The sequence below is a fragment of the Idiotropiscis lumnitzeri genome, chromosome 7, assembly GCF_059441095.1.
Source record: "Idiotropiscis lumnitzeri isolate Australia: NSW breed Sydney's pygmy pipehorse chromosome 7, RoL_Ilum_1.0, whole genome shotgun sequence".
NCBI lineage: Eukaryota > Metazoa > Chordata > Actinopteri > Syngnathiformes > Syngnathidae > Idiotropiscis > Idiotropiscis lumnitzeri.
Genome location: NC_142397.1, coordinates 23826889 through 23853845, shown reverse-complemented (window position 1 = coordinate 23853845; position 26957 = coordinate 23826889). Strand labels below are relative to the sequence as shown.

At 46.8% G+C, this 26957-nt stretch overlaps 1 protein-coding gene across 5 annotated transcripts in view; it reads right to left on the bottom strand.

Annotated features, from left to right (window-relative positions):
- Positions 1-26957, bottom strand: part of LOC148334305 (aldehyde dehydrogenase, dimeric NADP-preferring-like) — a 113423-nt gene that overhangs the window by 4841 nt on the left and 81625 nt on the right. For 2 of the 5 annotated variants that reach the window (XM_088300212.1, XM_088300213.1), the window contains exons 5-10: positions 24521-24729; positions 21765-21882; positions 21541-21682; positions 21299-21465; positions 8416-8515; positions 7741-7947 (exon numbers count right to left, since the gene is read on the bottom strand). In XM_088300212.1, the coding sequence (XP_088156338.1) occupies positions 7741-7947; positions 8416-8515; positions 21299-21465; positions 21541-21682; positions 21765-21882; positions 24521-24729 (943 nt within the window). Of the gene's footprint in view, positions 1-2801; positions 7948-8415; positions 8516-21298; positions 21466-21540; positions 21683-21764; positions 21883-24520; positions 24730-26957 lie in introns of those variants that run through there. The other 3 variants (XM_088300215.1, XM_088300214.1, XM_088300216.1) reach the window with 3 other exon arrangements.

Below are 26957 nucleotides of genomic sequence, written 5' to 3'. Positions count from 1 at the left end.
TGATCACCAGGCCAATTCACCCACTCACGCTTTAGTTGATAATGATTTAGCAGATGATTCTGAGCACTATGCCCCGCACGTTTTTGTCGACTCGGATCACGAGTACGATGCAGACCACATCTACGCCTTGTTAGACGCTCAGCGCCACCCGGACACAGTTAGTACCAGTCACTTTTTCCCCCCCGAACCATTCCTGACACCTTTTTCGTTTGAGTCTTCCAAGACCACCTCCCAATCCACCTCGCGCACTTCACGTCCCAAATCACGTAGATCACGGCCACGTCGTTCCCCTCGTTCACCATCGGTTTTAGCACCTGCTCACGTTCCCCTGGCACCCCCTAGCTCGCGTTCACCAGCCCCTGTAACCTTGGTCCCGCGTGTTCCCCATTCCCCTGATTCCCTATGGCGGCAGGCTGATAGGGATCAGGGCCCCCGGTTCGGCTGTGCCCGGACCGACTGCTGCATCCGGCCCTCTGTCGCCCCCCCGCCAGCTACTGAACTTTGTCCCGGCTCCTCTCCAGCCGCAGCGTCCCATCCCGGCTCTCTGCCAGCTGCTGAGCCCCGTCTCAGCTCCCCGCTAGCTGCTGAGCCCCGTTCCGGTTCCTCCCCAGCTGCTGAGCCCCTTCCCGGCTCCCCGCCAGCTGCTGAGCCCCTTCCCGGCTCCCCGCCAGCTGCCGAGCCCCGTTCCGGTTCCCCGCCAGCTGCCGCACCCCGTGCCGGCTCCCCGCCAGCAGATGAGTCCCGTTCCGGCTCCCCGCCAGATGATAAGCCCCGTCCCGGTTCCCCCCGAGCTGCTGGGGCCTGTTCTGGCCTCCCGAGAGCTGCTGACCCCCGCTCCGGCGCCTCGCCAGCGCTTCAAGTTCCTGTTCCGGCGGAGCACGTCCTGCGTCCGCCACAAGTCCCTGTTCCGGCGGAGCACGCCCTGCGTCCGCCACCAGTCCCTGTTCCGGCGGAGCACGCCATGCGTCCGCCACAAGTCACAGTTCTGGCGGAGCACGTCCTGCGTCCGCCACAAGTCCCTGTTCCGGCGGAGCACGTCCTGCGTCCGCCACAAGTCCCTATCCCGGCGGAGCACGCCCTGTGTCCGCCATCAGTCCCTGTTCCTGCGGAGCACGCCATGCGTCCGCCACAAGTCCCTGTTCTGGCGGAGCACGTTCTGTGTCCGCCACAAGTCCCTGTTCTGGCGGAGCACGTCCTGCGTCCGCCACCAGTCCCTGTCCCGGCGGAGCACGCCCTGTGTCCGCCATCAGTCCCTGTCCCGGCGGAGCACGCCCTGTGTCCGCCATCAGTCCCTGTTCCGGCGGAGCACGTCCTGCGTCCGCCGCAAGTCCCTGTTCCGGCGGAGCACTCCATGCGTCCGCCCCAAGTCCCTGTTCCGGCGGAGCACGCCATGCCTCCGCCACAAGTCCCTGTTCTGGCGGAGCACGTCCTGCGTCCGCCACAAGTCCCTGTTCCGGCGGAGCACGCCATGCGTCCGCCACAAGTCCCTATCCCGGCGGAGCACGTTCTGCGTCCGCCCCCAGTCCCTGTTCCGGCGGAGCAGGCCCCGCGTCCGCCACAAGTCCCAGTTCTGGCGGAGCACGCCTTGCGTCCGTCACAAGTCCCTGTCGCGGCGGAGCACGCCCTGCGTCCGCTACCAGTCCCGGTCCCCGCTGCGCCCGGCCCGCCGCGGCTCCAAGTCCCGTTCTCGGCGGCGTCCGATGAACCGCCGTCGCCACTCGCCTCTGGCCCTGCGGTGCCAGATGAACCACCGCCACTTCTCGCCTCCGTGTCGGCGGCGTCCGACGATCCACTACCGCTCCAGATTCCTGCCTCAGCGATGGACGATGACCAGCCGCCGCCTGCCGCCCTTGCCTCGGCGGCATCCGACGAACCGCCGCCGCTCCACGTTCCTGTCTCAGCGGGGTTGGAGGACCAGCCGCCGTGCCACGTTCCGGTCTCGGCGGGGTTCGAGGACCAGCCGCCACTCCACGTTCCTGTCTCGGCGGGGTTCGAGGACCAGCCGCCGCTCCACGTTCCTGTCCCGGCGGGGTGCGATGACCTGCCGCCGCTCCACGTTCCTGTCTCAGCGGGGTTGGAGGACCAGCCGCCGGGCCACGTTCCGGTCTCGGCGGGGTTCGAGGACCAGCCGCCGCTCCACGTTCCTGTCTCGGCGGGGTTCGAGGACCAGCCGCCGCTCCACGTTCCTGTCTCGGCGGGGTTCGAGGACCAGCCGCCGCTCCACGTTCCTGTCCCGCGGGCACTCGACGATCATCCGCCGCTCCAAGTTCCCGTCCCGCCGGCGTTCGACGACCAGCCACAGCTCCACGTTCCTGCTTCGGCGGGGCTCGACGACCTGCCGCCGCTCCACGTTCCTGTCTCGGCGGGGTTCGACGACCAGCCGCCGCTCCACGTTCCTGACTCGGCGGGGCTGGACGACCAGCCGCCGCTCCACGTTCCGGTCTCGGGTGCGCCCGGACGTCCGCCTGAGTGTTCACGGGTGGACTTGTTGATCGGGCCTCCCGGACGCCCGCCTGAATGGCCCCGTCGGGACTCGCTGGTCTGGCCCCCTGGACATCCGCCAGACTGGCCTAGTTCGCGGGCCTTGGTCCCGCCTCCCGGACGTCCGCCCGAATGGCCCCGTCGGGACTCGCTGGTCTGGCCCCCTGGACATCCGCCAGACCAGCCTAGTTCGCGGGCCTTGGTCCCGCCTCCCGGACGTCCGCCCGAATGGCCCCGTCGGGGCTCGCTGGTCTGGCCCCCTGGACATCCGCCAGACCGGCCTAGTTCGCGGGCCTTGGTCCCACCTACCGGCCCCCTTCCGCCCACCCTCGTTCTTGGACTTGGTTTCATTTTTGACTGTTTTCGTTTGGGACGTCTGGAAGCCGTCCCTTGAGGGGGGGGTACTGTCATGACCCGTGTCTGCCACGTCAGTGTTTTTGTTGTTATTTTCTTCCCTCCTTCCTGCCATGTGCCTTTTGTTATTGTTTTCATCACCTCCCTGCCATGTGCCTTTGTTATTGTTTTCGTTCTCACCAGCTACGCACCTGTTCCTAGTCATCATCACGCACCTGTTCCTAGTCATCATCACGCACCTGCTTCCCATCTGCTCCCCTAAGTACCCGGACTATTTAAACCTTCCAGACCGACAACGCAGTGTCGGGTCATTACCCTGTTTGCCTCCTGTTGCCACGTCACCTCGGACTCTCACGACTTGCGCTTCGCTCCCATTGTTGTACTTGTCTTCGTTCCCTGTCCGCCTGGCTCGTTCCCGTCTCGTGTTTGGTCCTTGTCATCGTCCAGTTAGTCTCGTTCAGTTGCCTGTGTTGTTTCTTTGCCCACGCCCCGTTGTTCGTCCCCACCAAGCTCCACAATAAATCTCCTTAAAGCTTCACCTACCCCTGCTTCCTCGCTTCTTGGGTCCACCTCCTCATCGCCGCAAGGCGACTCCTGACAGCACGTCTGTCATTGCGAAATTAGATTAAATTCTTTTCATTAAAGTTTTACCATATATGAACCACAATATACAACACAGTGACAACAATATACTCACAAAACAATGCTTGACTGAAATCATGAATATAAATTGCAGACATATGCTTAAAAGTCTACTAAGAATGGTTGCCACACCTCATAGAACCTCTGAGCCGAGCTCCTGGTTGAGTATTTCAGTTTCCCAAATTGTAAATGTGACATTACATCCCTAAACCAGCGATGGTGTGATGGACTAACAGGTAGTTTCCAATTAAACAAAATGAGGAATTGGGCCAACAAAGAGGAGAAAGGCAGGGCCTCAGATTGAGCGACAGATACTTTTACTTTGTCTGGAACCACACCGAATATCGCAATAAAAGGATCAGGATTAATCTCTTTGCCGCACACAAAAGAAAAGGTGACAAAAACTGAAAGACAAAAGTGCAAAAGACATGGGCAAGACCAGAACAAATGGCAGAGAGTAGCTGGGGCCTGATGGCACTTGGTGCAAGTTGGGTGAACATCTGGGTAAATCTCAGCAAGTCTGTTTCTCGATAAGTGTAAGCGATGGAAAACCTTAAATTGAAGCAACCATGTCTGATGCAGAAAGATGATGATTGTATTCTTTTAATTGCCAGATGCCAAATGTTATCAGGAATTTCAATTCCAATATCCGAACACCAAGAATCCTGAATACGAGCCAGTGATGGGGATGCCAACTTTTGGATGCCGGTATACAATTTGCTCACCATGCCCCTCTGCCTAGGATCCCCCTCCATCCACTCATCAAGCCATCTGTCTGGGCGAAGTGATGGAAAAGTAAAATACTTCTTAACAAAAGCTCACACCTGTAAATATCTAAAAAGGTGTAAGCAAGGAATGCTGTGGGCACCCAGCAGCTGCTCAAAAGACATGAACACCCCATTTCTGAACAGACCTTTAACTCGCTTCAACCCCTTGCTGGCCCATAATTTGAACCCTGCGTCCATGAGCGAGGGGGGAAAGAGAGCATTTGACACAATCGGAAAAGAGGGTGAGGCCTGTCTACAATTAAAGTGTGTCCTGAACTGTGCCCAGATACGGATTGAGCTGCTCATCACAGGGTTATTAGTCAAGCGCTTTTTACTGAGTGGTAGTGGGGCACACACCGACGATGACAGCGACTCAGGATAAGTGGAGCGTTGTTCCATTTCAACCCCTACCATGCCACCGCCAGCATACGATGCCGACATCCAATACATCAATTTATGAATGTTTGCCGCCTAATAATATAGCATGAAATTTCTTTCTAAAAAAGCTTTCCTAATTCGTGGCGTGGTCTTATTTTATTCCAGATAAAAGCTGTAATTGTCCAGTTCCCGGAAAAAAGATTTAGGAATAAATACAAGCACCGTTTGGAACAGGAACAGGAACCTGGGCATAATCTTCACCTTAACTGAATTGACTCTACCAGCCAACAACAGCGGCAGTGTTGACCAACGTGCAAGGTCCTGTTTAGCCTTATCCAAAGTTGTCTTAAAATGTATTTAAAAAAAAATCTGCATTTCTACGGGTCACAGTTATTCCGAAGTATGAGAAAGATTCAGATGAGACCTGCCAAGGGTAAGCCTCAAACGATATCTGACGAGACAACTCATTGACCGGGAATAGGGAGCTCTTAGAGAGGTTAATTTAGTAACCTGAGAATTTGCCAAAGTCTGAAATAATCCCCAGAGCTTTTGGAATGGACACAGAGGGGTCAGACAGGTATAAAATCAGGTCGTCGGCGTAAAGTGACAAAGTATGTGTCTGATCACTCCTTGCTATTCCTGTGAGGCCCGTATCGCCCCTCAAGGCGACGGCCAGTGGTTCAATGTTGGGATCAAATAGCAAGGGGCTTAAAACGCATCCCTGTTGAGTGCCCAAGAACAAGCATATCGGACCTTAATCTAAGCATGAAACGTGGGACCAAAACCAAATTTCTGCAGTTAGGAAAAGAAAGTCATATTCTACGGGGTCAAATATCTTTTGGGCATCAAGGGATAGTATGACCTCTGCAGTGGGAAGGGCTCCCTGGGAGTATATAACATTAAGCAGCCTACGTACATTACAAGACAGCTGGCGTCGTAAAATGAAGCTAGTTTGATCAGGGTGTACCACTGTTTGTATAACAGACTCCAGCCGGCTAAGGTCTTTGTCAAAATCTTGTAATCACAGCAGAGTAAGCTTATTGGCGGGTACGATTCACATTTTCGAGGATCCTTCCCTTTTTTAAGGAGAACCGAAATTATGGCCCGGGTCATTGTAGGAGGCAGTGACCCCGTTTCAGTGCTTCGGCATACACACTTTGCAAAATTGGGACTATTTTAGGAGAAAATTTCTTAAAGTACTCAGCCAGAAAGCCATTGGCGCCTGGGGCTTTACCACTCTTCATTTTCTTGATAGCTAGATCTATTTCAGCCAAGGATATGTCCTGCTCAAGGCAGCACATATCTCTATTGCTTAAGGTCGGTAACTTGAGATTTTGAAAAAAATCCGCCATCAGGGCTTTACCTTCTAAACTGAGTATTTATACTCTTTTGGTCAGTAACTAGTCCATCTGAAGTATTAATCTCGGCAATAAATCCCGCCTCGGCGGATTGTTGTAGCTGATGACAGCAGTTTACAGGCGCGTTTGCCGTGTTCGTAGAATTCCTGACGAGATTTAAGATAGTGCTCTTCAGCTTCCCCCGCGGACAGGATATCAAACTTCGAAATGACTCTTTCTTTGGACAGGTCAGCAGATGGTGAGACTGAATGTTTGACCTCTTAGATAAGCTTTCATAGCTTCCCAAAAAATACTTCGGCTTATGTCTGGTTGTTCGTTTGTCTCTACGAAAAAGTCAATTTGAGAGTTAACAAAATCGACAAACCCCTCATCCGTCATCGTAACCAGGCCAAGATCCGAAATTACAATGCTCTCATAACAACTAGACCTTAATAGTGGGAGGAGCTTTCGGTCCAGGGTAAAAGGTCAATCCTGCTGTAGGTTGATGTGCAGCTGAAAAAAAGCTAAATTTTCTCAACTCTGGATGCAAGTACCTCCAAGCGTCAATTACTCCATACGTCTGGAGAAATGCCTCAATGGTCTCTGCTGATTTAGTCTTTATTCCCGGGGTTGTACTTGACCTATCACGCTGGGGGCATAATACGGTGTTGAGATCACCTCCCAAAATTAGATTGTGGCTGTCTATGTCTGGCAGGTAGGAGAACAATTCACTAAAAAATTTTGGAATGTCCCAGTTCGGAGCGTAGACTTATGCTAATATCAACGACAAATTAAACAAGTGTCCTTGTACGATAACACATCTGCCATCACTTTCGAAGGCACCGATTGTATCTTTATGAATAACAATGGCTGTACCACAGAATTTGGCATTAAATTTGGAGTTGAAATATCTGCGAAAAACCACTCCTCCTCATCATACCGTGTCATTGCAAAATTATATGTAGAAAAAATGTTTATAAGGGTAACAGCACACATATTATTCATTAGAAATACTTTGGACCACTTTACACCCACAAAATATATCTAAATTTTTATACTATTACTGTTCTCCATCCTACTTCCTCTCACCAAACTGTCCCTGGTAGCTGTGGACCATTGCCTGGAGGAGCACCACATTCTGGAATTTGGTGCCGCTGTTCTTCTTCGGCCTGAGGATTTCGCCAGCAGTGGAGAACATCATTTTCATGGTAACGAGTGTAGTGATGTTATTGATCAACAAGTCTGCCTTCCTGTGCTCCTTGAGTTAGCGGGCCAAAGAAAAAGCTACCCACTGGGGCGAGAGTTTGCAGAAGATAACCTTTCATTAGGGAAATTGTGCAGGGTATGGATATGACACAGGGCGGTTACCCAGAAATTTCGGTAGTGTAGCGCCAACTTCTACTGCAAAACATTATCAAAGTTCGTCTTTGTTTTGTGAATTCGTGGGTTCAGGTTACAGCCAAAAATCGCTAATTATGCAATCGTTTGAAAATTTCCATCAGGCATTAGTCCGCCAGTGAAACAGGAGTAAGTGATGGACTGACACACATTCTATCAGTATTAATGAATTGCCTACATCTGATTTTTTATTTTCGTTTATAAGCTCAAGCTGGTACCCATGTATAATTACTGTATATGACATGTATAAGTACTGTATATGGTCATTTGCCTTGTCTAATTAAAAAAACCTCTCCAATACCAGCAAGTACAATTCAAGCCCGCAGCAATAAGAAGAATGACTAGCAAAGTGATGAGTAGCCCAAATGCAATGACGGTCATACTGATGGCCCAGATGTAAGTCTTCTTGGAGAAGTCAATCAAGGGTGACATGAGGGCCAACCGTGCCCTGCTTGCTCGCTGGCGATCCTGAGGTGGGTATCGAGCTCGGTTGACACCTTCCATGCCAAGTGAACGAAGTAGACATGCCCTCTGGTGACTCAATCGGTCAAAAGTGTGTTTGCCATGATAGGAGCCCATACCACTCTGACCTGCAAAATGAAGCAGTTGTAATAAAATCACAAAAAGCAAAAAGAGCTGTTAGGAAACAAATAATTTCTTCAATCCTGCATGCAAAATAAAAACATTAAATATTATGTTTAATAATTTTCATAACCTCATATATAAAGAATATTGTTACTGAGTCTAAATTAGCAAAATTTGTAATTACCTCCAATTGTGAAACAGCCGCATGTTAAGTCCTACTTTTACATTTAAAGGTTACTGATGATTTCAAATTTTAGGCATTCAACTAAAACTAGTATGACCAAAGTTTCATTTCATTCGGACAAAACACTAAGAAACGGGGCCTAATTAGAGTTGGGGCCGTTTTTTTTGGGGGGGGGGGGTCATATATATATATATATATATACACATATATATATATATATATATATAGAGAGAGAGAGAGAGAGAGAGATATTCTGTGAATACATATATATTTTGTCAAGCCATCTTACCCACACCACCAAATGGTAGTGAAATGAGTGTGTAGTGCATCATAACATCATTAACGGTCACTCCTCCGCTTGTTGTCTCCTTTATCATCTTTTTTGTTACCTTAAATAAAACAAAGAGATCAAACATTAAAAGTGAAAGAAAGAAGAAAATACTAAAGGGTACTGTGCGAAACTACAGCATTCATTTTCCCTCCACTCCACAAGTTCAAGTAGTGTTCACAATATACCTTTACCTCTCTAATCTCGTTGCACACTTGAGTACAATGACAATAAAGGGATTTCTGATTTACACATTGTCTTTCCAGTAAGTACAAACAGACTGCCTCTTTGTTTCACATCATACAGCTGATTATTTTTTTTTTGTGTGCCATGTGTCTTTTGAAGTTACTCTTATGTAAGTTTTCCCAATATTGTTTACCTGCCCGTAACAATAAGTTGATTTATTTTTAGGTAAATATTTGTATTGGCATATCGGCACATAAACAGTGTGATTACCCAACAGCATAACATGTCATGTCATGTCATGTCATTATCCACACCGCTTATCCTGTACAGGGTCGCGGGAGGGTGCTGGAGCCTATCCCAGCTGACAACAGGCGAAAGGCGCACTACACCCTGAACTGGTCGCCAGCCAGTCACAGGGCAGACATAGACACCATCACTGAGTGGGAACTGAACCCACGCTGCCCGCTTACAACTCGGGCGAGTGTACCACTACACCATCAGTGACTAACAGCATAACAATAAAACAATAATTTCCAGATTCAAGTGATATGACATTGTTACATTCTTTCCAGAAATATCCATCTTACAACCGTCATGTTCAGTATGTTCATGTAATGACTGCCCTTCCGGCGATGCCGGAAAAGCAGGGGTGGACTCTATAAACGCAGACTCAGAGAAGCGATATGCGTTGGCAAGGAATTTATTTTTCCGGCTGAAAAAACTATTTACAAACACAGAACTACAAAAAGCATAATGCGGTGCCGAGAGTACAACCGAAGGTGCTGGTGGAAGACTCACACCAGGGAAAAAACGCGAAAAACAGAAAGTGCTTGCAAACGGCAAGAAACAGAAAGCGAATGAAAATATCTTACCACGAAAGGGTAAGTCAGGCCAATTGGCGAGCGAACGGGACCGAGAAGGACCAAGGCTAGTCAATGGATGGAAACAAGGTCGAGAAACGCGTGAAGCACATAACAAGAAAGGCGAGAATATACACTTGGGACATGAACATGAGCACAAGGAATAATCCGACGCTGAGCCGTCAGCATCGCGCGTTTAAATAGCGTGGCAATCAAGAAGTCAATGGATAACAGGTGCGTGGCCGGTGGGCGCGTCTCTCCAGCCGTGACGATAAGGCGGGAAACAGGTGCTGGAGTGAACGCCCCCACGTCAGCTGGGCAGACAAAAACATGAAGCATGGCACCAACGGATCATGACAGTTCATGTTTTTTATCATTACCAGAGAAAAAAAAAATAACAATTAGAAAAGAACAATAATCAAATAAAGCCAGAGCTGCGAGCGCCATTAAAGGCCCTCGCGTCCCTGGTACTGGCACGTTGGGATACTGGCATATTGGAAAAGCTATTTTTTTTTTTTAAATTATGTATCTCAGATGAAAAACAATTTTGATCAAATATAATTCCTATAAAAGGCCAACAATTGGAAAGGAAAATGAAAAAAGCCTGCTTCCTTTTGAGTTTCTTAGACTTATTTTTAGATCCTGGGCTGTTACATGTGGCTCCAAATTTTGCAAGAGCTTTTTGACTCAAACAAAGAAGGGCTGCTTCCCTAAAAATTGCAACGGCGTTATCGAACCATTTTTCTGTTTTAACTCACACAATAACCTCATGAAATATCAATCCCGCTGCCAGGCCTGAAGTTCTTGCAATTATTTTTTTAATTTTATTTATTTTTTTATTTTTATAGGGGGGGGCAAATAAGAGTTGCCAAGAACACAGCTTTGCGTAAAATTTCAGAAACTGTTGCAATATCATGAAAGCCTCTGTCAGGTTTAATCATGTAATCATTCGCTGAGCACAGACAATAAATAGGAAGACAAGAGTTTATCTTTTTCACTCGCGAGGAGAACGCACGAGGTGTGCTCAGTGACAGCTCCAACTTCGCTCTGAGGCACACTCCGCCAAGCCCTCTTGTTTATTGGGGAATCCCTGGGTAAACAATGTTTTCTGCTCTAAGGAATCAAGGGGGGAGAAGCAGCAAAAAACATGCAAAACAAAACAGATAACAATGGCAGTCTTAAACTGATAGTCAAGGCGGCGTAAGTCTTGGTGGTCCAGCGCAAAGCTGGTGTTACTCGTGCTCACCTCCTTTGATGTTGCAGCTTTTGATACACATTCCCCACGCATTCTGCATTGATTGTTATACTGGATTCAGATAAGATGCCAGAGTGCCAAGGTCAACAGTGTTGAAAGTCCAAGGGCCACTGGGACCAAACACCAAAACTTCTGTCATCTTTTTGTTGAAATTCAAGAAATTAAGTGACATCCAGATTTTGATTTCCTCTAGACAGGACAGAAGTGGTCTCAAGGAGAAAGCGACTTTTATGCTCTGCGGGACATTGATCTGACTGTCATCCACATAGCAATGGAAGGAAATTCCATGTTTTCGTCAGATGGAACCTTGGGGGTGCACGTTACACCCCAGAGCTCTCAGTGTAGATTTAGCCTGCACAAGAGATGGGAAGACCTTGATCCCGGTGTCCAGGACCACTTTAAGGGCAATGGCACACAGTGTGGCACCTGGATTGCAGAGTGACTATCTCGAGCTGGTTGCAACTTCACTCTTGCTCTTGCCACATTGTGTTGCAGTGACTGTTTTAAATTTTTAACCAACGGACACGCTTCCACCGGTGAACCGGCCGACTGTCAAACAACTGTCAAACAGCTAGCATACTCCTGCCTCAGACTAGCCGCTGCAAGCCTACCGTGCTAGCCCCGGTCACCGGACCCGGTTCATAATGTCCATCGTCTGACGGAAGAACTCAGTCGAAAAGAGTCCCTCATCTTGTCTTTCACGACCCGTTTCCCACAACTCTCCGCCGTCATTATGGATAGGCATTCCAGCGAAATCATGACAGCTGTGGGTATGACAGAGGCTCCACTGACGGACACGGTGAGATGGGATCCAGCTACCTGCCCAGGCCCATCCTGCTCAACACCGCTCCATGGTAACACCTGGGTCGAGGTGGCATCCCGCAGCCAGAGGAGCAGAGAACCGTCTCCCCGCCCTCCATTGGTCATGAAGAATCGTTTTTCCGCCCTGGCAGAGGATTCTCCCGCTGCCACTGCTGCGCCCCTGTGGTCGGAGACGTCAGCCGTAGCATCTGACGCCGGGGCTGGGGTCCCAGGTGCTCCTTCAAATTCCCTGCCGCTCACGCTGAATTTGGCCGGAGTGGGTAAGTCCACGCATGGCCTGGTCAGCCGTTCTCGAGTGGGGCAACGAGGTCGGGATTCTCTCCACAGAGGTCACGGTTCCCCTGGCACTCATTCTTCACATCCTCTGCACTCACCAACCACCGTCATTGTTAGCGACAGCATCATTAAACACACACGCTACATTGGTACTATCACCCGCTGTTATCCCGGAGCCAAAGTCACGGACATAGCTAACATCCTGCCAGATGTTCTTCTCTCTCTTCCACCATCCGTATCCCGGCTCGTTGTCCACGTGGGGACGGATGAAACAGTGCGCCGACAATCGGAGCAAACCAAGCGCGATTTTAATGTCCTCTTCGACCTGCTAAAAACTTGTGGTCTGTCGGTCTGGATAAGCAGCACTTTACCGCCGCGATCCCCCGGCAGCGAGCGCTTCAGTCATCTTTTAAGCCTGAACACACTGCTTTTATTGACAATTTTAACCTATTTTGGAACCGTCGTTCCTTTTACCAACCAGACGGTTTTCTCCCGAGCTTCCTGGGTAGCTCGATTTTAGCAGCTAACATTCATTATGCAGTTGTCAATCACGCTCCCAGCTGACTCCTATGGATAAATCACTCCGCCTGTGTTTCCACCCCAAGCTCTAACACAAACCATTGCAATAACAACCTCACTACACCCACCTATACGCCAATCTTAGTTTCTTTCAATAGCACTCCCAACAGGCCCCCACTATCATTGCCACTCACATCCGACATCTTCTCAATTCAAACCATCACTCGCAGACGCTTCCCTCCCACACACAAACAGTGGTTTTAACAGTGACAATCTTTTACATGTTAACATTTCAAATCCATGCGACCATGAGCCCACGTCCAGCACAAACATTAACCTGGCTGTGCTGAACGTGCGCTCCCTTTTAAACAAAACTGTTATCATAAACGACCTGATTTTAGACAACAACCTTGAAGGAATTCTTTTATCTGAAACATGGCTAGGTACAGATGCTCCAATTGCTCTAACCGAGGCTTGCCCACCAAATTTTAATTTTTTATTTTCGACCAGAGACTGTAAAAGAGTAGGCGGCACTGCGTCAATTATAAAAACTTCTCTTATTTCAAAGGAAACTATTTTTAACAGGTATTTATCTTTTGAACACCATGCCTTTGTTTTTAGCAGTCCCTCTATTCTCTGCGTCACACTTTATAGACCTCCTCATTACTCTACTTCTTTTATTAGTGAGTTTTCAGAGTTCTTATCGATTTTACATTTCACTTATAACAGAATTTTAATAACTGGCGATTTTAATGTGCACGTTGACAATATCTCTGACCCACTGTCCAGAGAATTTTTAAACTTTTAAACTATTTCGATTTTAAATAGCTTGTCGCACAGCCAACTCACAACAGAGGACACACCCTGGAACTGGTCATAACCTATGGTGTGTCCTCTGTTGTTGACCTGGCTGTATCAGACCACTACTGTGTATATTTTAACATCGCCAGTTTTAATCAACAAGCAGCCCCGGTGAGAACAGTGAGGAAACGCTACCTAACTTCTGAGGTGGTTGCAAATTTTATTGAGATTTTAAAGAGCACTCCTGCTGACATTTTACCTGCACCTTGTTATTTTATTGTTGATAATTTTAACAGGGTTTTAAAATCAACATTAGACTCGGTTGCTCCACTTTTAACAAAAAACATAAAAATCAAGACAATACCCCCGTGGAGAAATTATTTAACAAAGAAATCAAAAAGAAAATGCAGGAGTGCAGAAAGGAGGTGGAGAAAGAGCAACCTTACAGTTCCTTATCAAATATTATGTCAACAACTCAAATCCTACAATAAAACAGTCAAAGTGGCAAGAATGTCTGACTTCTCAAATCTCATTACAATTAATAAAAACAACCCTAGGTATCTCTTCTCCACCTTCGATCTTTTAACCAGCTCTGATCTTAAAAAGTCCTCACAGACAGTGACAGACGCTCTCTGTGAGGACTTTGCAGACCACTTCAGAAGTAAAATCGATGACATAAGATCCAGTCTTTTAGCGCACCAAAATGTAACTTCATTTTTACCAGAGGAAACACTGGAAAGTTTTGCCCTGGTTGATGCAAGGACACTTGGTCGCGTTTTCTCCCAGGTAAATCAAACAACCTGCCTTTTAGATCCAATTCCCACATAAAAAGATTTTTATGGATTTTTTGAGGAACAGATTTTAAATATAGTTAATTGCTCTCTTCAGACGGGTGTCTTCCCCACTGCGTTTAAAACGGCGGTGGTGAAGCCCCTTCTGAAGAAGAGCAATTCAGACCCCAGAGTTTTAAATAATTACAGACCTGTATCCAACTTACCGTTTTTAAGTAAGATTTTAGAAAAAAAATTGTTTTTCTACAGTTATATTATTTTTTAAATACAAATAATGTTTTAGAGAAATTTCAATCTGGTTTTAGAATGAACCATCAGCTTCCACAGCTACACTGACGACACACAGCTTGCCGTGTCTCCGGATGACACAAAGCCTATCGATATCCTTTTAAATTGCATTTTAGATATTAAGTCATGGATGGCAGAGAATTTCCTACAGCTCAATCAGGACAAAACAGAGGTTTTAGTTATTGGTCCTGAAGGTCAGAGAGAAAAACTTCTACCAAAACTACAAGATTATAAATCATCACAATTTGTGAAGAACCTGGGCGTCATTTTTGACTCTGAGCTCAGTTTTATTCCTCATATTAAAAATGTAACCAAGATTGGTTTTTATCACCTTAAGAATATAGCCAAAGTCCGCCCGTTTCTCTCTCAGGCTAACACGGAGGTGCTGATGCATGCTTTTATTTCCTGCCGCCTAGATTATTGTAATGCCCTGCTCTCTGGTCTTCCCAAAAAGGGTATTTCCAGTCTACAACTACTTCAGAATTCAGCCGCATGGGTGCTGACGAGGACCAGAGGGCGGGCACATATTACACCAGTTTTAAAATCGCTGCATTGGCTCCCCGTTTGTTTCAGGATTTGATTTTAAGGTGCTTCTATTAGTTTTTAAATGTCTTAACGGTCTTGGGCCATCTTATTTATCTGACCTTCTTTTCTTTTAGTATCATAATTTTTCTTATATATTTTAGCTTCGTCTTTTTATATTATTGTCTTTTAATTTTTAGCTTCTTTTTCTTTTAGCATTATCATTTTCTTTTATATATTTTAGCTCCAGTGTTTCCTCAAGGGGGGCCTCCGCGCTGGGAGGTGTGGCTGGCCTTCTCACAGGGGGCTTCATCCCGGAGGCTCCTTAGGCCCGGCGGACCGTGGCCCTCTGCACTATGTGTAGGGTCTACCCCGGTCAGTCTGGGCCTACCCTGGGTACATTTTTTCATATGGTTTCTCTGTGCCTTGCCATGTCTTTCTGTTTTTCTACGAAGATGGTTTATTAAGTTGTGTGAATGCGAGTGTTCTGTGTGTATGCGAGTTCAGGCGTGTATGTGGATGTGTCTTGTGTTAATGTTGGGTGGGTGGAATGGGTTTTAGTTTTTTGTTGTAATTTGGATGTTTTTATTGTACAGCATTTTGAGCTACATTTTATGTATGAAAAGTGCTATATAAATAAAATTTGATTAAGTTGAGCTGGGTATGATGATTGGGCTCTGATGTTATGCTCCTTTAGCTTCTTGATGACATTGCATCCTTGGTTCCTTTTTCTTTGCACCTCCGGAGAATAATCTTGGTCAAAAAAAACTTTCTTCCCCCGAAGCTCCACATCCCACTGCTTCCATGCCTGCTGTAGCACCACTTGTTCCACGCTGAAGTCCAAAAAATGAATTATTACGGATCGTGGTGGTGCTGTTGCTGCTGTTCGCGGCTTTGCTGCCAATGCTCTGTGAGCCCTTTTGATCCAAATATTTAAGTCTTCAGGCAGCACAAGAGCCGTTTTGAAAAAGTCAGTGATGAACGCGATCATCTCTCTTCCTTCTGAGCCCTCCTCAAGACCATACAGTCTGATGTTCTTTCTGCCATTCTATTTTCCAGCTCGTCTTGTTTCGCAGTTACGATGGCCTCTCCTCAGCAAGTATACTATCGCTATTTCATGACGTACTCTCCGGTCTTCTACGCTCCTCACTCGGTTTTCTGTTGAGGTCAGGCTCTTTTCCTGTATCTCAATTCTCCTCTTAATTTTTCCGAATCTATAACGTCCCTTTGTGCACTTCCAGATTCTTCTCGAAACTTATGCAGCTCCTCTAGCATTAGCATTCTGCTACTGTCGTCCGACTGAGCCAAGCTGGCTTCCAGCGTTAGCTGCTTCTGAGTCATCTTTGTATCGTCACTTTTTCCCATTTAGGGACTCTTCTGGTTGACTTTTGGCTTAACGTCATTCTTGTGGTGTATTCCTAGCAACTCCAACCACGAATGAGTGGAGTTGCATCAATTAGCAGGCACTTAAAAGTTAAATTTGGTCGGAGCAATCGATCTAGCAGTATTTACTCAAGCATACTGGACAAATATGAAAATTAATTTTTTTAAAGATTTTTTTTTTAAATCAGCTGTATTGGTGGAAATTTCAGATTTCTTCGACCTTTTATTTTGAAATGCCACATAAATTTTAATGGAAGTACTTTGGTTGGACAGCTGTGGTGGCCTAGTGTGCCCCTGTCATGTTTCTTTTTTGTTTTGTCCATGTCATGTTTCTGTTTTGTTTTGTCCAGCTGGAGTAGGAGCATTTCCCTCCAGCGCTTCGTTCCGGGGTGTGTCATCACTGGCTGGAGAGACGCACCCTCCAGCACCTGTTACTCATCGCGCTCATTATCCACGGACTATTTACACTTCTGGGCTGTCTTACAACGCTTACTGGAAAATAAATTGTACGTCAAAGCAGAGAAGTGTGAGTTCCACATAGATTTGGTTCAGTTCCAAGGGTTACTAGTCGAGAAAGGGCAAATTAAGGCCGATCCGGCCAAGAACCATGCCGTGGTAGAGTGGCCAACACCTACTAATCGCAAACAGCTGCAGCGTTTGCTAACTTTTAGCACTGATTTATTTGGAAGTACAGCCGCCAAGCATTACCCCTCACTCGTCTTACCTCTGTCAAGACTCCTACTTTATGTGGAATCAGAGTGCCGAAACCACTTTCCGCGACCTTAAAAGAGCCTTCCCGAACACGCCTGGGTTGCGTCATCCTAACCTTGATTCGCTTTTCGTTGTAGAAGTGGCCGCTCAGATTCCGGAGTGGGGGCGGTGTTGTCACAAGGTTCTACAGTCGACCGGAGACTCCACCCTTGCGCCTTCTTTTCTCGTCGGCTCAGTCCGGCAGAAGCGAACTACAACGTGGGTAATCGGGAATTATTGGCGGTGGTTCTCCTTCCAAGAATGGAGACACTGGTTGGAAGGCACCCAAGAACCGTTCACTGTGGACACTGATTATAAAAATCTTTCACAACTCCGTACTGTCAAACGAATTAACCCCCGCCAAGCACGTAGGTCCCTTCTGCTGAGCAGAAACAACTACACCCAAATATATTGCCCTGGTTCAAAGAACATTAAGCCGGATGCCCTGTCACACATCCATGACCCGGTGGAGGAGAGGGCGGGACCTGACAATATTGCGCCGGACCATTGTCTAGTGGGAGTGTTACAAAGGCAGATTAAGCAAAGGATCCAGGGTGCGCAGGACGATGCTGAGATTCCACCCGGGTGCCCAGTGGGGCGGCTGTTTGTGCCTGCCCAGTTTTGCTCTGAGGTATTACAGTGGGGCCACTCCTCGAAGGTGACATGGCATCCCAGGGTCCGCCGTACACTCTGGCTCATTTCCCAACATTTTTGGTGGCCGGAGTTGGGAAATTACGTCATGGCCTTTGTCAAGGCCTGCCCCGCCTGCACCTCGGGTAAGGCATCTTATCAGCCTCCGGCGGGATTGCTGCATCCATTACCGATACCCCCACAACCTTGGTCACACATAGCCCTCGACTTTGTCACTGGTCTGCCTGTCTCTCGTGGCAACTCTGTCACACTCACCATTGTAGACCGCTTCTCCAAGTCTGCTCACAATGTCGCCTTGCCTAAGCTCCCATCAGCGCTGGAGACGGCCAACCTGCTCGTGCTTCATGTTTTCAGGCTTCAGGGAATTCAGTCTGACTTAGTGTCCGACTGAGGTCCGCAGTTTGAATCCCGGATGTGGAAGCGCTTCTGCCGGTCCCTGGGAGCCACGTCGAGCCTGTCATTAGGATACCACCCTCAATCAAATGGTCAGTGGAAAAGTTTGAACCAAGACCTGGGAGTTGCCCTGCGCTGTGTTTGCCTCCATCGTCCATCATCGTGGGCCGATCACCTGTCCTGGGTGGAGTATGTGCATAACACTTTGGTCTCATCTGCCACGGGGCGCTATCCTTCATGTCCGCCTATGGCAACCAGTCGCCGCTATTTCCATCTCAGGAGGGGTTGGTGGAGGTTCCGTCCATTCAGCACCATCTTTGGCGGTTTCATCGTGTCCGGAGAGAGGCCAGGGCAGCTCTGTCTCGCACGGCCGAGCGCAATCAGCGGATAGGCAGGAATGTCCCGCAAACTGGGTCCTCGGTTCGTGTATCCGTTTGAGGTGGAGGCGGTCGTCATACGGGTGTCAGTCAGGCTGATTGCCTCCCACCATTAAGTGTTGCATGTGTCCCTGGTCAAGCTTGTGGTGTCGGATTCTCTGGCTCCTCCTTCCACTCCACCTACTTCTCCGAGGATCATTGACAGTGGTCGAGTGTACACGGTGCGGGAAATTTTGGACTCTCGGCATAGGGGCAGGGGGGTCCAGTACCTGGTCGACTGGGAAGGCTATGTTCCAGAGGGCCGTCAGTGAGTCCACCACTCCTGGATCTTGTGTCCATCCCTTCTGCGGGATTTTCATTCTGTTCACCTTTCCAAGCCGGGTTGTCCGGCAGGAAGCATCCGTAAGGGGGGCTACTGTCATGTTTCTGTTTTGTTTTGTCCATGTCATGTTTCAGTTTTGTTTTGTCCAGCTGGAGTAGGGGCGTTTCCCTCCAGCGCTCCGTTCCGGGGCTTGTCATCACTGGCTGGAGAGACGCACACTCCAGCCACGCACCTGTTATTCATCCAGCTCATTATCCACTGACTATTTAAGGACACCATGCCGACTACTCTGAGTCAGATAATTCCACTTGCTCACGTTCATGTTGCCGAGTTTCGAATTGCTGGACGTTTCGTTATTTCTTCCCGGAGTTCATGATCTTTGTTCTTGCTGTAAGTTATTCCTTTGTTTGTAGTTGTTTAACTTGCTGGTGCTAATCATGTGAATTGGTTTTCCTTGTCCTTCCGAGGCAAGCGATTTCCGTTCCATTTTTGCTCCTTGCCTGTTGCAAGTGTTTTTTCTTCAAATCGTTATTTTCCTGTTTTTTTCTCCATCAGCGTTATTTGTTGTACTTTGTCGGTCTTGTGCCTGATTATATTTTTTTTTGTAAAATAAATATTTCAGTGAAAATTGATTTTCTCTGTCTGCGTTTTAAGAATCCGGATCTTTTCCATAACTTCTGGAAAAACCTAACAGCCCCAGCACAGGTTTGATTGTGAGATGACAAAATCAAAATCTAATGATTTTTTTAAATCAGGCATGGCGGTGGAAGGTTGAGATTTCTTCTACCTTTTTTTTTTTTAAATGCCACATTAAATTTTAATGAAAGTGCTTTGGTTGGCCTAGCACAAGTCTGGTTGCTCAATAATGACATCTTAATTTTGAATGATTTCTTTTTGAAAGATGTGTAACAGTAAAACATTCTGATTTCTTCAGCCTTTTATTTTGAAATGCCACATCAGCTTTTAATGAAAGTACTCTGGTTGGATACCTGGGGTGGCCTCGTGTGCTTCAGCCCTGGTCTGGTTGCAGGATAACGAAAACTGCATTTTTAATCATTTTGTGAAATCGAGGGTAGAGGTGGAAATTTCAGATTTCTTCTGACTTTTATTTTAAAATGCCAAACCATATTTTAATTAAAGTACTCTGGTTGAATACCTGGGGTGGCATAGTGTGCCCCAGCACAGGTATGGTTGAGGGATAAAATATTTAATGTTTTTTCTAAATCCGGTGTCAAGGTGAAAAGTTCTGATTTCTTGGGCCTTTTATGTTGAAATGCCACATCAGATTTTGATGAAAGTACTTTGGTTTGATTCCTGGGGTGGCCGCATGTGCCCCAGCACTGGTCTGGTTGTGGGATAACGAAAACTGATTTTTTTAATGATTTCTTGAAATCAGTTGTAAAGTGCACAGTTAACACTAATTTCTCTTTCTATCTCAATTCAGAACATTTCTTGGAGCAAATCTGGAACAGTTCCCATTCCCCCTGGATGAACTCATGGTTGCCTGAATCGTTAATTAGAGAGAAGGATAGCTCAATAGCGCTATCTATGGGCATGGAGGACTCAGTGCCGTCTTGTGTGGTGAATGATGGGAGCTAAAGTTAGAGACAGTGAGTGAGTGGAAAAAAAAGCTACCAGGTCTTATTCAATGATATTTAGCAAATTATATTTATAACAGTGACGAGACTGGATTATCTTTCATCCCGTTCGTATGTGAGTAAATGTGATTGTGCAAAGAATGGTAAACTTGCCAAGGACCGAATACCGTTACGCTTGCAAGCTCAATGACTGGTAAAAAGTTATGTCCATTGGTCATTGGAAAATCAGCAATCCCACGGTGCTTTACATAAGACTTAAAAGAATAAATGAGAGTGACACATGAAGCCAACCGCAAAGATTGGATAACTTCAAAAATCCTTCTGAAGTGGTTGAATCAGCTAAATAACAATGGTCATCCAAAACCGAAAGATGTTATTGTTAATTAATATTTGCGGAGTCTACACCCTAAAATCCTTACCAAATATGAAGAGAATGTTTTTCCCACCAAACTGTGAGTGAGAACTCACAGCCGATGGATGCTGAATGTCAAACTGCATTATCGTAAGTGCATGTTGAGAAGTATTTTGCTGAACATGGACGAGTGTAACAAAGCAAGTGAACGTGTAAAAAGAATCACAGTGAAGGATGCCATTCAGTGGACTGAACTTGTTGGATGAAATTAGAATCTTCCACCATTGGTAAATGCTTCTCCAAATATGGATTTTCACGCAAAAATGCCATCACTGACAATGCTGAGGGGGAAGATTTTGATGACACTGATCTCATTCCACTTCGTCAGATCATACATGACCTGACAAACCAGGATCTTCTCAATGTGGACTGTGATTTCGTTGTCACTAAAGATTGCACTGCAGTAGATGAATTCGTTGAGCAAACCAGCAAACCATTTTTGGGACAATATAATTTTTGCATTATATTGCTTGCGTTGTTACACATGTATTTTGTTAACATACATGCACGTTCATGTACCATAGTCGTTTCCCACATAAGGAAATCCTGTTTTAAGTTTTAACCCTCTACGGTTCACAGATTTGGCAGGCTGGTGAGTGATGATATCAGTAGTAGTATGTTTCCCCCAGCGTTCTTACCTTCTCGTCAGAGGAGAATATGTAGAGGGCCAAAGGTTTTTCTCTCTCATTGATGAAATTAATGGCTTCATCCAAGCCACTCACAGTCACTATGGGCAACAGAGGACCAAATATTTCTTCCTGCATTAACTTCGAGTGAGGGGGCACATCCTTCAATATGGTTGGGGCTGTTTGAGCAATCATTCAGAAACACAAACTAGAACCATACATAGCGATGTGCTTCATATGAAAAGCGCACCTACCAATATAGTGCTGAGCGGCATCACATTGTCCACCTAGTACTGGTGCATACCCCTCCAGCAGACCCACAAGTCTATTGAAGTGAGTTTGGTTAATGATGCGGCCATAGTCTGGTGATGATTTGGGGTCAGGGCCATAAAATTCCTGAAATAAATTTTCCATGAACTGCGATTTAATTCATTCACAAATTAAGGGTGGTCAGACCTATCAAAACGTTGTACATTACCAAAAGAGTTTGTCGGATGCATTCCACCACACGGCCTTGGACACAAGGTTCACACAGTATGTAGTCTGGAGCAATACATGTCTGTCCACAGTTGACAAATTTTCCCCATGTTATACGTCTAAACAGAAACAACAAATACCTGCCCTTATTAACAGATTATAAAGAGTAAGTTTATGACTATTTTTCTACTCATTCACAAATAGAATGTGAGAAAAGTGCAGATTATTAGTTTTACACAGTCGGTGTGCAATTTAAACCCATGAAATGTGGAAATTATAGTTCCTTACTTGATATAATGTGCAAGGGTATAAACCAGAGAAACATTGCTCTACTCCTTCATATCATAAAAATAAAACTCTCCTCATATCAATCATAGGGATTTGAGGGAGGAGCGATCTAACCAGAGTTCACAAAAGCTGTTGAAGATGTGACTATGTCTGAGGATAAAAAAAAAAACAGGGAGGTGACGCCCCATTTTGAAAAGAGGGTACACTGGGTGTCTTCCAACCAATGTTGTAATAGTTAGGGACTACTTAATTTGAATTATCTGCCGCTTATCGAGGATTGGGTCGCAGAGGCAGCAGCTTCAACAGAGAAGCCCAGACATCTTCTCCCAGCCACATCATCTAGCTCTTCCGGAGGGATCCCCAGGCACTCTCAGGCCGGGAGTCTCTCCAGCGTGTCCAGGGCGGTTCTCAGAGCCTCTTGCCAGTGGGACATGCCCAGAACACCTTACCAGGGAGGCATCCAGGGGGCATCCTAATCAGATGCCCGAGCCACTTCATCTGGCTCCTCGCAAGGTGGAGGAGCAGCGGCTCGACTCTGAGTCTCTCTCGGGTTGCCCTATCACTAAGGGAAAGGCAGGACACCCATCGGAGATAATTCATCTCGGCCGCTTGTATCCGAGATCTTGTTCTTTCGGGCACGACCCACAACTCGTGACCATAGGTGAGTGTAGACACATAGATCGACTGGTAAACCGAAAGCTTCGCCTTTCGGCTTTGCTCCTTCTTCACCACGACAGACCCATACACATCCCCATCACAGCTGACGCTGCACTGATCTGCCTGTCGATCTCACGCTCCATCCTCCCCTCACTCGTGAAAAAGACCCCAAGATTCTTGAACTCCTCCACTTGGGGAATGCTCTCGTCCCCTGCTAAGAGTGCAGAGCTGGACCACTGTAAAACTGCACTGCTCCTTTTAAAATTGGAGATTCGATCTCCCGATGGACCCTCCTCTCCAGCACCCCTAAATAGACCTGAGGCAGAGGAGTGTGATTCCTCTGTAATTGGAACACACACTCCTGTCCCCCTTCTTTAAGAGGGGGACCACCACCACTGTATGCCAATCCAGAGGCACTGTCCCAGATGTCCACGTAATGTTGCAGTGGCGTGTCAACCATGACAGCCCCTCAACACCCAGCGCCTTCAGGAACTCCGGGCGGTTCTCATCCACGCCCGTGGCTTTGCCACAGAGGAGCTTTTTAACCCCTGAGATAGGCGAGTGCACCTAGGAGTCTTCAAGATCTGCTGCCTCAATGGAAGGCGTGTCGGTGGAATTGAGGAGGTCTACGAAGTATTCTCTCCTTTGACTCAGAACGTACCGGGTTGAGGTTAGCAACAGTGTAGTGTTTCCCTGCCAGAAGTGGGAGTTGAAACTCTTTCTGACAGATGTTCGCAGTAAACCCTAACAATACATTTGGGTCTGCCGGGTCAGACGGGCATTTTCCCCCACCATCAGAGACAACACACTGCCAGGGAGTGATCAGTTGACAGCTTATTCCCATCTTTCCACCTGTGTGTCCGAAATCTAGGGTGTCCTGGTGCCAAGTGCATATATGGACATCCTTGGGTTTGAACATGGTGTTCTTTATGGACAATCCATTATAAACACAGAAGTCAATAAACGGAACACCACTCGGGTTCTGACCGTTCCTCCTTACAGGTCTCACGGTCATTGCCAACATGAGCTTTGAAGTTCCCCAGCAGAACGAGGGAGTCCCTTGGGGGCAGCTCTCTCTTGCACATCCTCCAAGGACTCCATAAATGCTGGGTACTCTGAACTGCTGTTTGGTGCAAAAGCACAAACAACAGTCAGGACCAGTCTCGAAGGCGGAGGGAGGCTAACCACTCGGTTGAACCACAAAGTACAGGAGTCAAGCCGGGGGACAATAAGTGTGCCCACACCTCCTCGGCGCATCTCACATTGGGCAGCTCCAGAGTGGAAGAGTGTCCAAATCCTCTAATGGGGACTGGTACAAGAACCCAAACTGTGTGTGGAGGTGAGCTCAACTCTATCTAGTCGGAACTTCTCTCCCTCACATACCATCTCCAGCCTCTTCACTGCCAGAGAGGTGACATTCCATGTACCAAGAGCTAGTTTCTGGACCGGGGATCTGAGTGCCAAGGTCCGTGCATCTTGTTGCCACCCGGCTCACAGGGCACCCGACCCCTCGAGCCCATGGTGAGGGGGACTCACGTTGCCTTTTTGATCTGATCCCGGTCGGGCCCCATGGGTGCAGGCCCGACTACTTGCCGCTCCCAACTCCAGGCCGCGCTCCAGACGGAGGGTTAATTAGGTCAATTTTTACTTTCGCGTTTCTGCCATTAACAAAACACATTGCGGCTAAATTTGGTAACATTTATATTATTAATGAAAGGTTACAATAAAAATATGTCATCCGTGTTCCAGATTTGTGCTGTCTTCAAGAACCAAACACGTTACTTTGACTGCTGTCATTCACGAGAATTTTACCGGCAGGCAACTCTGATGTCACAATTCTTGTCGATGTAGCAAGGACTCTTCCCTCCCAACTCCAGAGTCACCGGAGTGATATGCTGTGCTGCAGCCTCCATCACCAATTTGCCTACCGCACTACTTCCAGTGTAGAAGATGTGGTCAAACCTCTGCTTCAACAATTGCTGAGTTTCGGGCACTCCACCGATCACCACTGGGTACAGATCCTGCAGATAAAAGATATGAAATAGTTCTTAAATATCCTCAGTCAGTCAGTTAATTTAATTTACATAGCCCTTACAGAAAAAAAAGTTTCAGAGGACTTAACTTCCCCACAGTTGACAAATATCAACGACATTCCCTGAGCTTAAGCTCCTAAAGTGACAATTAGTTTAAAATACTTCCTGATGTGTAAATCTCAGAATCAGACTCAGAATCAGAACGCCCTCTCTCAGTGTACAACGAGATTGGAGAGCTCTAGCCAACACCCGGCTCCGCCATATCTTTCATTCTCCTCCATATGGCCATACTCTCCTGCATTCTCAAATTTCTCCGCTTGTCGGTACCAGTGATAGACTGATTATCACCCAGGCCAATTATCGGGGCCGATATTTGGAATTTTGCCGATAATCGGCATCGCCCTTTTGCCTCGGTGCAGCGCACTTCACTCTCTCTGTTGAGCTTGTCGCGCTGCCTGCAGAAACAGATTGGCCAGCTCACATCACCATCTGATCATTACAGCTCCAGCTGTTGTGAAATGCGTGATATAAATACAGTTGTTTTGTACTGTAAATTATTGTTTCCATGTGCAGTGGGTAGCAGCCAATCAGCAGTAAGCTGTCTGTTTGCTTTTTCACCTTGAGTCACACGCACTACAACCGACTTTGCTGAAATTTTAATAAACGTCAGTCTACTACAACTCACAACTAATAGAAAATTATTTTCTGTAGTAAACTCTAAAGAGATGTTTGTTTTCATTGAACTATAAAACATGCAACTGATCCTGGGAGCTCTGTGCACTTTTTGTCAGACTTTTGAAATTACATTTTCTATTTTCTAAGATCTAAAAAAGCTTTAACATGTAAATCATGTTGTAAATTTGGAGTTTTTAATTTTTTCAAAGTTTTGACACCATTTACCACCTTTTTCAACCAATGGATATCGGCTTCACATATTGGTTATCGGCCTCCATGACTAATAATTGGTATCGGTATTGGCCCTGAAAAAAGCATGTCGGTCTATTACTAGTCGATACACCATGCAGGACAAAACTTTCAGCCGCTCTGCACCCCAAACTTGGAATTCATTACCATCTGACCTCCACAACACTGACACATTTTCTCTTTTTTAGACCAGGATTGCAAAAAATCATCACTGGCCCAACAAGGTCGTCTTCAGACTCAGAAGATGGCGATGACAAGCTGTCGGTAAACATTGGTCGCTCCGTTTGTATTGTTTAATTAAAGTCTCACTTCACAAAAAAATCCAAGAACAGCGTAGTGTTAAATGTAGAAAAATCACGCAAAGCAATGCCTCGTAATTTGATCAAGCTTGCAGACATGATTACAGTCTGATTGTGTTATACTGCCTGCGAGCTCATTGAAAGAATGCTAAGAGAGGAGTGAGGTTAACCATCTTCTAAACATATTTTATTAATTAAAGGGTGTCATTGTCCTCGCGGTCTTGTGTTAGGAATGTTAATTATTCACAAGTGCAGTGTTTATTCTTGCAGGCAGTCATATTTTTTTATGAAGTTGTGTTATATAGACATGCATGAGATCTGGAAATGGTATGAGGGCGTCATAGTAGTCAACTGGTCAGCACATCTGCCAAACAGTGCAGAGGTTGTGTGGTTGGATCCAGCTCTGGCCTTTCTGTGTAGCGTTTGCATGCTCGCCCCGTGCCTGCATGGGTTTTCTGTGAGTACTCCGGTTGCCTCCCACATTCCAAAGACATGCATGGTATGTTAATTGGTCTCTCTAAATTGTCCCTGGGTGTGATTGTGAGTGTGGATGGGTGTTTCTCTTTGTGTGTCCTGCGATATCTATCTATCTATCTATCTATCTATCTATCTGTCAAAGAAATTAATTTGTCATATTATCAAGTTTCAAACTATGCTTACAGGTCAAGTAAACATATACCTCGTTGCTGTCCAGAATTAGCAGAAGTGTCTGCGCTGGCAACAGAACAAGACACCGGTCAGCTCAAACTTAGCAGAACCAAAAGATGTCTTGTAAGCTGAAACTGTTACTTAAACAGGAAGCGCGTGGAGTGTGATAATGTCTAAGTGTTCAAGTTTTCCATTCTGTATGAGTTGCATATTCAAATTGCTTTTCTGTGCCAGCAATAAAACCAAACAGGAGCACGAAGCTTTTAGCTTTTTCTCTGGGCCTTCTCACTGAGAGGTCCGGTGGACTGCTCCTCCCGAGTGACAAAGACAATCTTGGCTGGTTGA